At 34.5% G+C, this 15,506-nt stretch overlaps 1 protein-coding gene across 3 annotated transcripts in view; it reads left to right on the forward strand.

The window, feature by feature from the left end:
• Unc13c (unc-13 homolog C) overlaps positions 1-15,506 on the forward strand; it is a 601,300-nt gene that overhangs the window by 393,445 nt on the left and 192,349 nt on the right. For all 3 annotated transcript variants that reach the window (XM_058584813.1, XM_058584812.1, XM_058584814.1), the window contains one exon: positions 3,304-3,389. In XM_058584813.1, coding sequence (XP_058440796.1) covers positions 3,304-3,389 — 86 coding nt within the window. The remainder of the gene's footprint in view (positions 1-3,303; positions 3,390-15,506) is intronic.

Here is a 15,506-nt window from a genome sequence, read left to right on the forward strand (position 1 = left end):
GGAAAACAGCCTACAAAGCAGTGGGTCTTGGTAAATTCCACAGCCTTTGGGGCTTTAAAAATCTGAATCCTAGAAAACAATTTGAATCAAATGTTGTCTTGCTTTGAATGGTCTTAGTCCCTAGCTGTGTTGAAGTCTTCTGTGAATATTTTCTTCTGGCCTATCTTTATGTTTATTAATTCACTCTTTAGTTTTAACTAACCTACTGTTAAATTCATATATTCAAATTTGTTATAGTTTTCAGCGGTAGAATTTCCATTTGATCCTTTCATTAGTGTCCAGATCACTGCTGAGTTTCTCTATTTTGTTACTTAATTGCTTAAATGTATTAATCATGTTTTATAACACCTTAGCCTCTAAATTCCATTATATTCACCTCAGTGTCTCAGGGAAGGGTACTAGCACATTCGAAAATGTCCAAAGTGCCCCAAATAAATTATATTTCTTAAGAAGATAGAAAAAGAATAACATGTTAAACCCAAAGAAAGTAGTAAAAAATGAAATTTATAATTGATAAGACAGTGAGTCACATGGCCACTAAAATTAAGATGTGGAATCTTCTTATCTCCCAAAATTTCTTTAATATTCCTCTCCCTATTTCAAACCCTTGGTAATCAATGATATGCTTTTTTAACCTATATTTTTACCTTTCCATATGAACTATAAAGAGAATCAATTAATACATAGGTTTTGAGTCTGGCATCTTTTAATTAGCATGCTTCATTTTTTCCTCATCCACAGTATCACATATATCAGTAATTTATTTTTATTGATTAGCAGCATTCCATTTTATGGATCTATCACAGTTTATTCTTTTATTGCTAAAATATTTTAATTATTTGCAGATTTTGATGACTGTGAAATAAACTACTAGAAATATTCATATATACCTTTTGGCATAAACATAAATTCACATTTCTTTTGGATAAATACCCTGAGTGGGACTGCTACAAATGTATATAAGATATTGTCAAACTATTTTCCAACATTACTGTAACATTTGGCATTCTCAGCATGAATGTGCTAGTTCCATCTCCTCTATATTCTTTTGTATCTTTGCCAGTGCTCTGTATTGTCAAACTTTTGTTTTTGCTTTTAGTTTTTGTTTATTTTTTAACTATTCTAATAGACAAACTATGGATTATATAGTAATTTTAATTGGCATGTGCCTAATTACTAATGATATCTAGCATATTTACATGTGTATTTTTCCCATCTGGTTTTCTTTCTTCCTGAAATGTCATTCAAATCATATGCCATGTTTTAATTGAATAAAAATTTTCCTGTTGTGGAGACTTGATATAATTTGTATATTCTGGATGCAAATTCATCAGACACATTTTTTATTAGAGCTTTATAGTTATTCATAGTTGTTGGGTTCATCTCAACAAACTCGTACATGTATGGAATTGGATTTCAGTTCATGATCCCCCCTTTTCCTTCCCCTTTTCCCTCCCTTCTTCCCTCTCCTCTCTCATTCTCCTTCTTCTAGATTTCCTTTTATTCATCTATTTATTTATATATTGTTGGCTCTTTCTACTTATGCATAAAGGTGAAATACCCTGTGGTATATTTATTTATGTGCAGAACATGATTTTTTTAAAATTTATTCTGCATTGTCTTCCCTTACTTACCCCTCCACTCTAGTTTTTTGAGGAATTTCCATTCTTCTTTTCAAAGTGGTTGTTCTAGTCTGCAATCCTACCAACGATGCAAAATCTGACACATTTTGAAAACATTTTTCTCCTGATCTATGTCTTATCTTTCCATTTTCTCAGTAGTATCTTTTGAAAATTTGATTTCATTTAATTTATGATGTCCAATTTATCACTATTTTATTTATAGATTGCATTTTCTGTGCCACATCTAAGCAAACATTGTCTAATATAAGATCACAAAGAATTTCTACAATGTTCTGTTTTAGAAATTTCATAGTCCTAGGTGTGGCATTTAGATCTGTGATCCATTGTGCGTTAATTTGTATATGTTATAAAGTAGGGACAGAGATTCACTTTTCTTTTATGCATGTAATATCCAATTATTCTAGCATCACTTATTGAAAAGAGTGCATTTTCTCTATTGACTTACTTTTTCACCTTGTTGAAAGGTGAGTTTGTATTTGGAGATGTAATGGATTGATTACTCTAGTTTCATAGAAAGCTTTAAAGATAGGCAATGTAAGTCTATCAGCTTTTTTTTTTTTTTTAATTTTATCTTGGCTCTTCTAGAGTTTTGCATTTACCATGTCAATTTTAGAATCAGCTTGTCATTTCTACAAAAATGTCCTCTGGAATTCTGATCGTGATTACATTGAATCTATATATCAATTTGAAAAATTGACATTCTAGTAATATTAAAGTACCAATCCATGAAATCCATGAATACGTTATTTTCTCTATGTAGGTATCCTTTGATTTCTTTTTTCAATATGATGAAGTTTTCTTCATATATATATATATCTTGTATGTATTTTTATATTTGTATAAAGTATTCAAAAGTATTATTGCAACTATAAATAACAGTGTCATTTTAATTTCAATTTCTAAGGTTCATTGTACATATATAAATTTTGTATTTAATATAAATTTATATACTGAGAAATTATTTTTAGTAGCTTTTCTTAATACTTTGTTAGACATTTTTAAAGAAGACAACTTTTTAGCAGTATTTTGGCCATTTTCTATGTACAAAATCATGGTGACCACAAAATGCTATTCAGGGTCATTGGACCTATCCTCAAAATCAAGACATAGGAAGATGGAGTGTTTGATAAAACTGAAGGGGCTCTTTAGGCACAAACTCATTACAAGAAATTCTTAGAGAGGCCTGAGCATCATGACTTTGGCACCAACATAATAACATAACTTAATATAAAATGTCTACTTTCCCATCACCCAAAAAGTTTTTAGCACAGTACTCTGGTGTGTGTATATGTGTGTACTTCTCTTCCTCTACTTATGAATGTTCATAAGCAAAAGTATTTAAAAGTAAGGTACCTCACAGTAGTTCATAAATACTTTTGCTTATGAAATTTCTCAAGCAGGTATTTCACAGCAAGTTATTTTTATACAAAGAAAATAAAATATAATGCTAAAAACTAATTTGTATGCATTTAGTTTTATTAATTTTTAACCATGAGAAGTTCAGAGGTTAAATATTTGATCAATGAAAAACTTCTGCATTTAAGTTTTAAAATACCAATTGAGATCGTGTGTATGTATGTGTGCACGCGCTCGCGCTTGTTGGTTTTGTTGCAGGCATATTCCTCTTTTTGATACACTAATCAAATGTACTTCATTTTAGGTTTCCTCAAGAACTAAATATGGGGAAAATAAGTGCTGAAATCATGTGGACTCTTTTTGCTCTCGATATGAAATATGCTCTAGAAGGTAAGTACAAAATCTATACTTATTAGAATATTTGCCTTAATTAAATTGTGATTTATGTTCTTGACTTTAAACATAAGGAATTAATTCATTAAAAACATTGACAATTGTTATCATCTTAGTTTAAAAACGTATTTTCACCTGGTAAGAAGATAAAGGTCACAGAGCATTTGAAAGTCCTATAGAAGTAACAAATGCTTTAATCAGGTGGCCTAAATTGCAGGATCATATGGATAATTCTCTGTAGGATAATGGTCAGATAGGAATATTTTGTGGCAGTTTACTTACTAAGGCTGCCGTATTGAGAAGTGGATGAATAGTACAAGACCAGGTATTTATCTATATGGACTTGGAAATAGTATCCATGGGTGGCAGGAGAAAGTATTAACTGAAGCTCACACAAGAAAATGCCAAGGGTTTTCATCAAAACATTCCACTCTCGACAAGTCCAAGTCATACAATGTAAAACAAGAAAAATGCAGCTGTAAGTTCAAACATTTTTATAAATATTGTTTGAGCACCTACACTGTTAAGAATTAGTGATGGGATCGTAAACCAGCTTCCTGTCTCCTAAGAACTCACATCCTATAGAAAAATGTCTATGTACTTACTCAACAAACATATATTGAGCCCATAGATACTAGAGGCTGCGGATGTGGCTCAAGCGGTAGCGTGCTCGCCTGAGCCCATAGATACTAAATTAGCATGGGTATACTCTGTGTGTGGGATTCAGGAGTAAATCAGATAGCCACAGTCCCTGCCTTCAACAAGACTACGCAGAAAGTTTCAAGTATTGCTACAAGCAGACAGTTGCAATGTGGAGTAGTCAAGGTTAATGATGATGGAGTGACTAGAAGAGAGGAACCTAAATCAGACTTTAGAGAAGCAGGCAAGGCAGGCTTTCCAAAAGAACTTCCCCTAAGAAAAATTGATCTCGAAAAAAACCTAAATGAGAAGTAGGAGCAAGAAACCTCCTGGCAGAGGACCAAGCAGTAACACTTAGTACAAGTACAAAATGCACTTGAGAACAGAGAACACAGTAGAACTGGCTAGAAAGAGGTAGTAAGAAGTGAGTCTGGGAAAAAATGGCAAGGACCAGAATACAGGGCCTTGTGGGCCAGGGTGAGGAATTTAATTCCACACCAAGAGAAATGAAGGACCATAAACAGTCTTCAGCAAGGGCATATCTTATTCAGATTTGCAACTTAAATCGTTTTGATTGGCGGGGTAAGCCTGGTTGGGAGTTCCTGCTCACTGTGCCACTGCTTTTTACCGTTGTCTTAATGGAAGCTTGAGGCTAGCAGATGCAAAGGGAACATTCAAAAGTGTTTCTTAATTGAAAAGTAAGATACACAATAGTTTATAAACCGAATTTCTGGGAAAGTCAGGGTATCCCACCCACAAATAGAGAATTTTATCTGATCTTTAAAATTGCACCAGTATTGCTCAGAGGCACAATCTCCTTTTGGTGCAATGAGGTGTTCCTTCTCCAGTGTATAGATGGCCCAGCCCTCTCTGCCTCTGCCTCCTAATATCCACATCTTTTTATACCACTCATCTGTAACTGTCTCTTGGGGATCCAGAAAGTCTCCTAAACATCAGGCAAGAACCACCAGCCAACTAAGCAAGGAAGTTCCTTAGGATAACATTTATTCCTCTGGGTCTATCTCCTGCATACTCCCACCCTCCTTGAATATCTATCAAACACTTCTAACCTTATGGAATCAGCACAGAAATCTTAATCTCCTCTGTCAAAACCTACTTCCTCTCCCCTACTTCCTGTTGGAATTATGGGCACAATCGTGTGGGAATTGTCATCAATTCCTGTCTTGTCCTCCCCACATTCACAGTTCACTCCTCCATTAGGGCTTTTACACCAGCTGTTCCACTGCCTGGCTTTCTCTTCCCACCAACCTTTACAAGCAGCTGTGTGGGACTCAGCAGATGTTACACAGTATCTATAATTGCCAAATAATTTTGTTTTAACCTTCTCTATGGCAACATAGTATTGTCTTTCATTTGTTTATTTATGATTGTTCATTTGATTATTTCTTGTGTTTCTTCTTCATCATATTGTTAAATCTTGTCTTAGATTTTTACTATTATAACTATACTGCCTAGAGTGATGCCTAGAAAGTAAAAGTTACTCATTAACTACTACCAGGTAGTCCCTTCTCAATGAAGTAGTAGAAAGGGTGATAAAGGAGATGTATATTCCAGACCTTTTGCTACATGATCTTAGAAACATTCAAGTGATGTGTTTTACTGTCCTCACCTGAAAAATGAAAGGTTCCTGTGGGATCAGAGGACTGGATAGTGGATGGCTCCCCTCATACACATTACAGAGGTACCTGAAATATTTGGAATTAGCAGGCATTGGTTGCTAGTACACATTTGGCTGGGCTGAGTCCCTGTTTTGCTTACATAGAAACATGTGTGCAACTACTTGACTATTTTATGTAATCTTCACTTTAACATAGTAATTTTAGACAAGTATAATATTTATGTTAAGAAATATAAACCTCAAGATTTTATTATAATTGAGACAATGAAGTTAGGAATGCTATAGGTGAAATACCTGCAACTTTGATTGGTTGATTATTGATTATGGGTTAATTTTGTACTCAATACAAAAAAAATGCTGAGGTTGTATCATCAAAAGTAGCACAATTTCAAGGAATAATTAAGATGTTGTGATTTTTATTGGCTTTTTGGAGACAATAATCTCTTTCTGAACAAGAATTTTTATTTGTTTGATTTCCTAACATATCATATAAGTCACCTATTTGTACAATTCAATAGTTGTTACATTTGCATATTTATACCTATTTTCAGGGATGCATAATTAGTAATGTGAGGTAATCACTTGGAATGCAGTTAATAGTTTATCCCTCTTCCATTAGAATAAAAGGTCTTTTTGTTTGTTTGTTTCGAGATTATATCTGTCACCTTTATATTCACTGAATCTTAATACAAATTCAATATGTATTTATTTATTTCAGTCAAACTGGAATAGGGAAAACCCTGTACAGAGAACCTTGCAGACAAAGCCAGTATACTTACCATGTTCCAACTGAATGTGTGTAAAGATTTGAGAGTCTAGGGAACACAATTCAGAAAGCTTTATCATTTAACTTGCTCTGCAGCTTGGGCAATTCATGCATAACCTTTCCAAACATTAGTTTTCTTATCTATAAAATGGTGATAATAGTTCCCAGGTTGGTAAGAGGATCAAATGATATTTTAATGAACTTTGCAAACTCTGAAGCACTGTGTTAATGGAGGATGATGTTGCAGTTATGCAAGGGGAAGAAGACATGTCAGTCTTGAAATGCCCCCTGTAGGAGTCATTGAAGGTTTTATCTTCCAGGAGGAAGTTTACAAACACATGACAATCTGATCACTATCTCTTCCTCTTCCCTTTTGCCATTTGGATTTGGTAGGTGACTTTAAGAAACGTCTTTATTTTAATGTGGCATGAACAGTAATTATTAGAGAAAAATGAGAACTAACAGTATCTCAGGAAGTGGAAAGCATATACTTAAAAACAGTCCTCTAGCAAGTTTGGTTTTTTTTTTAATGCATTGATAGTACTGTTCTTACTCTGCCAATTTGCCTTATAGAACACTGTAAAATTAATTGACTGTAGAACAGTTCTTCAAGCTGCTGACCTAGAAAGACTCTGTGTTGTGATTATATAATTTGGGCTACATAATTCGTCTTGTGATTAAAGCATCTGAGCCTGACTCGTGAACAACCTCTGATGAAGTCAGGTCAACAGAGCAGAGCTGGCTGGAATTCGTGGGCTTGCAGCTTTTGGGTGTAGCTCTTTGTTTTACTTCACGAACTCATCAGCTGCTACAAAAGAAATAATTTAATTAAAAACGTCTTTACCCACAACTTTGTTCAACCTATATGAGCCAACTTATTTTGTTTTCATACATGACCTTAATCACCTTATAATTAGATAAACAATAAGTGATATAATCACTATGAAGTTAAATTTTTGAATGAAAATATGATAAATTATGTAATAGAAAAAAAAATTACTCATCATTAGAAAAGAGAGTACAGGAAGGAAAATTTTCCTATAAAATGTCTTATTTTATATTGAAATGTAGTTGGTTATGCAGACTTTCTAAAGATTTTCTAAAACATGGGTTTTACAGTTATTTAGACCAAGATTTTACTTCACGCTCTACTACTTTTCATTTACTTATTAGTGATGATTTTGGACAATATCATCAACTTACTAATCCTGTTTTTGCATTTGCAAACTAGAGACAAAAATACATAATTTATAAAGGAGTTGTAAAAAAGACAGATATGAGGGTTAGGGAGAGTTAATTTTCTAGCACATAATAAATATTCAACAAATGCTAGTCATTATGATAATAAGATTATAATTTTGTAAACAAGAACTTGGAAACAATTGACAATAGTGTTAGAATGTCTAGATGCTTATAAGTGACTAAAATGTTTCACTGATAATTGCAGAGCCCTGCAAACATTATATTTGTCATCTTGGTTGCTTGGTGATTCTTAAGTTGGGCACTTCCTGTATAGCACACTATTTGTCTAACATATGTATATTTCTTCAAAGTCTTTATAAAGTCCTGAGAGGTCCCAACATGTGGTAGGTGGTTTCTAATGAACGATTCTGTAAGAGTGCTTGAGATTCCTTAAAACACTGGTTCTTAAATGGGTTTTTGGCTGAACTTCAGGTCATATTCTGAAATTGCATCAAGGGAAGGGTGTCTATTATACTTGTCAAATTCTCAGCTGACTCCTTAAGTAAAAGAAAACAATTAAAACTCACTGAAAAAAAAATTAGTTAAAAACGACTTTTACTTAGGTAACTTAGAAATTGAATTGGTTGCAATTTGTAAAACAAAATCATCTTTCACCTGGCATTAGTAAAGTCTCTCAGATCAATGCTCTTCAAAATTCACTGTGCTCAGAATCACCCGGGAATATTATTAAAATGCATTTTCTGACTGAAGAGACTTGGAGTTGAGGGGGAAAGCTTTTCTCCATTTCCAACAAATCTTGAAGTAATGGTCACCATGGGCTGAGTGGCATCGAGGCTTCAACACTGTAGTTAGATGTAATGTCTAAATTCTGGTAATTCTGTCTTCTTATCACTAATCTTTGTCATCTGTTGCTTAGGTATCCTGTTGGACCTCACCATATGGTGATGATTCTCAGACTGGCTCTTTATAATGTTTTTGGCAGCTCACCCTTGTAACATGCACAGCTGTTGCCATGAACTTTGTATTCACTGCTTCGTGTGCAGTCTTTTTTTGACTTACAAATGTTTGTGTACTCAATGCCTCATGGAAGTCCTTCCCTTCCGTCACATGTATGTTGGGGGGCTTCTCTAAAATCACTGTGGTCTCTTTTGATTGCCATTCACTCAAATATAGGTCCCAGATTACCCACTGAATTTAAGAATACTGTTCTTGACCATGTCACCACAAAGATAATGGGCCCCTAAAGGCATGATCTGTCTCTCCTGGTCTTCCTGGGTACCTTAGTTATAAAAAATGAACTACCCTGTCGACACTAAAGTTTCTCTAGCCTCACTGTTTTTATTCTCAGACCTAACATCTTTCTGGTCAACCTTATACTTGGTCTGCTGCAGACTAGTAATTTCATATGTGACATCTTTCTGGCTTACATGCTGATCCTCAGGACTACCATCACAAATCTCTGGTTGCCAATTTATCTTGATCCTCATCTTTTGGTAGAAAAAATTATTACTTTCTGCAGTTAATGTTACCTCTCTGGTAACATCTGACATTTCTTATTTCTTATATACTGACAAGTATGACACTCATGAAAGAAAGTAAGAAGACACAACTAAATGGGAAGATATCCTGTTTTCATGGATTGGAAGAGTAACATTCTTAAAATTTTCATTCTAAATATTTATATTTAACCATTTTAAAATATCATTTTTATTACATTTATAGAATTAATGTAATCCCCACCAAAAGCCCAATGGTGTGCTTCACAAAAATAGGAAAAAAAAAATCTTAAAACTCATATGAAGCCACAGAAGATCCTGAAGAGCCACAGAAATGTTGAGCAAAAATAAGTAAAGCTGGTGGCACCATACATCCTGATTTCAAAATCCACAAAACTATAACAATAAAAAAAAAAGTGGCACTAACATTTTTCAAAAGGCACATAGACCAATGGAACAGAATAAAGAGCCCAGAAATAAATCAACACATACGTGGTCATAATCTCTGATAAGGTCACCAAGAATATATATATTGAGGAAAAGATAGTTTCCTCAACAAATGGTGTTGGGAAAACTGGATATTAACATGAAAAAGAATGAAATTAGACTCTTATCTTGCATCACATAAAGAATTAGCTCAAAATGGATTAAAGACTTAAACATGAAGCCTGAAAACTCTAAGACTCCTAGGCCTCAAAGGCAGAGGGAAGAAAAGCAATAATAAGCAGGTAGAAGAAATTTAAATTTTTCTTCACAGCAAAGAAAACAAGTAACAAAATAAAACTACAGCCTATGGAATGTGAGAAAATATTTTCAAACTACAAATACAGTAAGTTGTTAATATTCAAAATATATAGGAAACTCATATAACTCAATGGCAATAATACCCTGATTTAAAGAGGGCAAAGTACCTGAACAGAGATTGTTCTAAAGAAGGCATACACATCCCCTTTGGGGCATGTAAAGAGGTGCTCAGCATCACTAATCATAAGGACAATCCAAATCAAAACCATAATAAGTTATCACCTAACACCCATTAGGAAAGCTATTATCAAAAAGACATTAGGTAAACTTTGATGGGGTGAAGAGAAAGAACCCTTGTGTGCTATTTGCACAGGACTTGTAAAAAAAAATGAAAGTAGGATTATCATATGACCCAGCAAGCCCACTTCTGGGTATTTATCTTGAGGAGATAGAATCAGTATCTCAAAGAGATACCTGGATGCCATATTTTTGTACCATTATTTGAAAAAACCAAGATGTAGAAACAACCAAAGTGTACATCTACAGATGAATGGATAAGAAAATGTGTACACACATACACACATACAAATGGAATAATATTTAACCACAAAAAGAAGAATAATCTATCATTTGCAATGTGGATAAAATTGAAAGACATTATACTATGTAAAATAAACAACACTCAAAAAGAAAAATATTTATATGATCTCACTTTTATGTAGAATCTAGAAAACTTACATTCATATAGACAGAGGATAGATTGGTAGTTACCACGTACTGAGGTTGGGAGAAATATGGAAATGTTGGTTAAAGAGTATAATCTTTCAGATATGAGGTGAAAAAGTTCTGTGCATCTAATGTACAACATGGTGACCATATTTAAGAGTATCATTTGCACGCTAAAAATTTTATAAGAGAGTGGTCTTAAGAGTCCCCACCATACATACCTACAGACAAATGCAATTTTAACTTCATGAAGGGCTATGTGTTAATTAGCTTGATTGTGGTAATAATTTCACACTCTATAAGTATATTATGCTATTGCACTGTATATCTTAAATATATACAACTCTTATTTATACCTCAGTAAAGATGAAAAGAGAAAAAAATAAATGTATTCCTATTAATTGGTGTTAAAATGGAAGAACTGGTATAAATATGTTAAACAACCTTGGAAAGGAAGAAAATCATGGGAGTGAGACAAGTTAAAGATGCAAATTGATAGATGACAATCAAATTTTGGAATAATTTATAAGTAAATTAAAAAAGAGAGAGAGAGAAGAAATGAAAAACACTTCTTAAGGAAATCAAAGGAGGAAGGGAATGGCCTAGGAGAAGTTCCTAAGCCTGAAACCCACTGAGAAAACTGAAGAGAAAGATGTTGACTTGATCAAAGGCAAAGGCCCTTATGTTATGGAAATCCCACAAAGTCCTTGGTAACAGGAAAACCAGACTCTGTTACTGAAGAATATAAAGCTTTCTTTTTTTGATTAATCTTCTATTAAAGGAAAGATAGATCTAAATAGTGCACTGGAGTCAAGTCATTTTTCATTGTTTTGCCTTGGAGTCAAATTCTAAGAAAATAAATTTCCTATGATGTTTACATCTTTCTTTGTCTTTATTTATTATTTTGAGTGGAACAAAACTCCATGATTCCTGAAACACTTAATGCTTTTATTCTATACCCTACTGCTGCATAAGCCAAATATTGTAGAAAGTAGATAATTAACTTGAGTATTATGTTTTATCTATCTTTAAAGAATGGAGTTGACTGGAGATGTGTGTAGAATTATGCACTAAATACTCTTTTTCATACTTAACACTTCAGCATGCTCTAAACATGTTTTGAAGGTTAAGATGTTTTATTTCTTTTTAAAGCAGAGTGATTGGCCTTACTAGTGCCATTTTATATCATGTGAGATTATGAGTTCTTTGAGGGACAGGACCACATAGACTATGTTTCACTCCATAACACAAGCCTGGCGCGTAGGAGGTATTTGATAAATAACATTTAACTAAAAATCTAAAGTGCACTAAAACTGTATATATAGATAAATAATATAAGAATGATTTTCTTCTAGATCAGAGCCAAGGATTGATCATTGTAAGTTTCTATATTTTCCAGTCCATTCTGGATCAAAGTACATTACTACTCACTTTAATTGTCCATATTGATATTTGGACAACATCACAATAAAGCTTCACTCAGCTCATCAGAATGCCTTCCATTGGGTGGAAGACAGCTTTACTCCTTATGCAGTGGCTTTGTAATATATAACAGTCTATTACACACTAGCAAATATAACACACATGTGAGATAGACTCAAATTTTAACCATCAAACAGATTTGTGAGCTGGTTACTAAAAACCAACTGTCATCTCAGCAACTGGGGTGGCTGAGGCAGGAGAATTGCAAATTCAAGGCCAGCCTCAGCAACTTAGTAAGGCCCTAATCATCTTAATGAGACCTTGTATCAAAATAAAAAATAAAAGGGACTGGGAATGTGGCTCAGTTGTTAAACACCCTGGGTTCAAGTCCCAATACCAATAAATAAATAAATAAATGTTAGCCTATCCCATCTAAAATCTAAAAACATCCCATTAAATCCCCTGTTACTTAACAAGAAAAATAGAGGTTGGTGAGAATGGATGTTGAGAACCAAGCTAGATAAATGTATTTCAGCCCCACTTTCCTTGGCTTGTTTTGTTACTTGTTTTTTTTGTTCTATTTTCTCATTCTCTAATTGCTCTACTGCCCATGTGCATCTCCTGAACACCTGGTACACTCAGGGTTTTTCAGCCAATTGCATGCTCTGTGGTGTTTGGGACATCCTTGTTATCTCTTTCAAAGGATGAAAGCATAGTACAATAAATACCTATATAGTCTTTACCTAGATTAAAGAAAAAAAAATACTAGCAGGGTGCAAGTGCAAATAAATCCTATGTGCCCTGGTGCATTGGAAGTGACCACGTGGGAATAAAAGTCAGAGACAACGAAATAAAACTAAGATTGAACTACCCTCGGTTTTTCAGAAACTCAGGAGATTCTTGTCTCCTTTTCTCCTTATTTGAAAGAAAAGCCTCTATGTTCCTTCAGTCGAGCTAACCTAGGTGCCATTGAGCCTCTTCATACTCTCTTCCTCTGGCTGTTCCATTTCCTTTGTCCCACCTCCCTTCCACTCCCAACCTAGTAATTAAGCTGAAACTACTTGTATTATATTCTGGGAGTAGATAGAGATGGTAAGCATTGTATGTAATTGATCTAGAAACATGCTGATATAAATATTTGGCTTCTAAATAGCAGGCAAGAAAAATAGACATCCAGGAGTGTTGACAATGCTATTATTCATCTTAACCTTTAATCATTTACCAATTCACCTTATTATCTATTTCAGTAGGATAATTAAAATATTTTTACCTGAGTAATATACTGTGTTCCTTTGATAGACATTAGAATAAGTATATAATTAACCCACTTATTCTGAGTCCAACTCCAAAAATAATTAACTGTGAAAAACAGGGCTAAGCTAACTTCTCAGATTATGAATGTGGTCTCACTAGCAGTATAAGGAAATCCATTTGCTGAACACACCCCTTGTGTGTTCTGAAATTAAGTTCAAAGGCTTTTTAAATCTGTTTTTCCACAATTGTAAACTTTAGCAGAATTTCAGGCAGATGGAAGTGAGTTTCCAGCAGCCCAGTGACCTCCTTTATCAGAACTGGGAGATGCAGCTTTGCCTGCTCAGATAGTTCTCACTGTTACAGGGTCAGTATATAAATAGTAAATAAAGGTTTTGATGGACATTTTCTCTCTGCCTAAACTCAGGCTCTAACAAGAACATTCTAGTTATATCTCATACAATTCTGCTTTTTTATTTGGCTTTGAAATAAAAAACAGTGGACACTGACAATTCAAGGGTTTAGTTATGCAAACCTGCTCACCAGTGTGCTAAGAAACACTGAACTTCTTGTAGTTTTCCATTTGAGATGGTATTATAATTTAAATCCCTTATTAACTCAGTTCAGATTCCATGCCATCAGGAGCACAGCTGGCCTCTGACTGTTGAGCTGGGTGCTACTGAAGAGTCACTACCTTTTCTTCCTCTCACATGTGAGGCCCCAGGAGACAACAAGGCAGGAGATTGGTCCTCTGTCCCTCGTACAGCAAGCCAACCTTACTGAACAGTCGTTTTAGTACCTAATCATCTTAGGTGGGCTTAAAGAGCCAGGAAAGAATAATATGAACAGATCACCTGTAATAGCACTGAAACAGTAGGAAACTGTTAAGTCAGATATCTGAAAAAGCATACACATCAGGGATTTTATATCAGTTATCTACCCTGATGTAACTAATAACCCCAAAATATGGTGGCTTACAATATAGATCAATATGTATTATCTGCATCATTTCTATAGGATGGGATGTTTTGCGGTCTCTTATATTTAGCTGTCAAGAAGTTGTGGGCTGTTTGTGAGAGATCTCAGTTGTTCTCAGTATCGACCTCTCCACAAAGGAGAAGTGTGACTATCCCCAAGGCAGGGCAGCTAGTGAGCAATACAAGAGAAAGGGCATGTCTTTAGCGGCCTAGTCTGGGAAGCCACTGTCCACCACTGCTGCAATACTTTGTTGGTTATATATTCCACTGTTGAGTGTGGGAGGGAATAAACAAGGACACAAGTTCCAAGAGCCAAAGGTCACTCACTGGTGTCTTTGTGCAGTCTGGTTAGCACAAGTACTACTACTTGTCCCTCTGGTCATTTCTTTATAATATTAACATAAGCTTATATTAGAACAAGTTTTTGTTTTTATGCTGATTTTAAACAAAAATAACAACATGGTAAAACCAATTTTCTTCCTTCTGTTTCTTCCTCTTGGTCCCTTCCATTACCTCAAGAAAAGGACGTGGCCATGAACCAAGTTGAAATTTTACAAAGATAAATTCTCTTCCAGGATGCTAAGGCTCTTGTTAGCCTCTCTAGTTATTCTAGCTACACTCCTCTGGGAAGGGAAGGATGGTTCACCAAGGAAATTAGCTCCCATCTCCGGAAAGGCATTCATTCATCTCTCAGGTTCTCTTCATTTCAAAACAGTGGTTCCCAACTCTGGCTGTATGTTAGAATCACCAGAGATAGAACCCAGGCTTTTTAAAAATGCTCCCAGAGTTTAAAGCTCATTTAGAAACTGCTTAGTTAGCACTTGCTAGGCACTGTTCTTAGTGATTTACAAGTATTAACCCATTTAAACCTTATAACAAAAATATGAAGTAGATATCATTTTCCTTTTGCTTATAGATGAGGAAATTAAGGCACAGAAAGGTTATTCTGCCAATGCCAGATAGCAATTGAATAGAAGCCCAAGATTCCAGGTAGTTTTAATATATTCTATGATTGAGTACTACTACTCTGTTAATTAATTTTTTAAATATGCAGGCTGTATTACCAAGAAAAATGAACATAGACAATACATAAAAATGTTGTATACATCCTCTCAAGAAATTGTATACACAAATGCCCTGAAGCCCATTTGTAGATTCTTCCAAGGATCCATGAACCTCAGTGTCAGAACCTTTGCTTGCTAAAACAGTATCATTCCCTCAGAACCAGCAGGGTCAGAGTTACCTGGGAAG

This window comes from Marmota monax, unplaced genomic scaffold, assembly GCF_021218885.2.
Source record: "Marmota monax isolate L192 unplaced genomic scaffold, Marmota_monax_Labrador192_F-V1.1 WCK01_AAM20220418_F8-fsc00001, whole genome shotgun sequence".
NCBI classification, from domain to species: Eukaryota; Metazoa; Chordata; class Mammalia; order Rodentia; family Sciuridae; genus Marmota; species Marmota monax.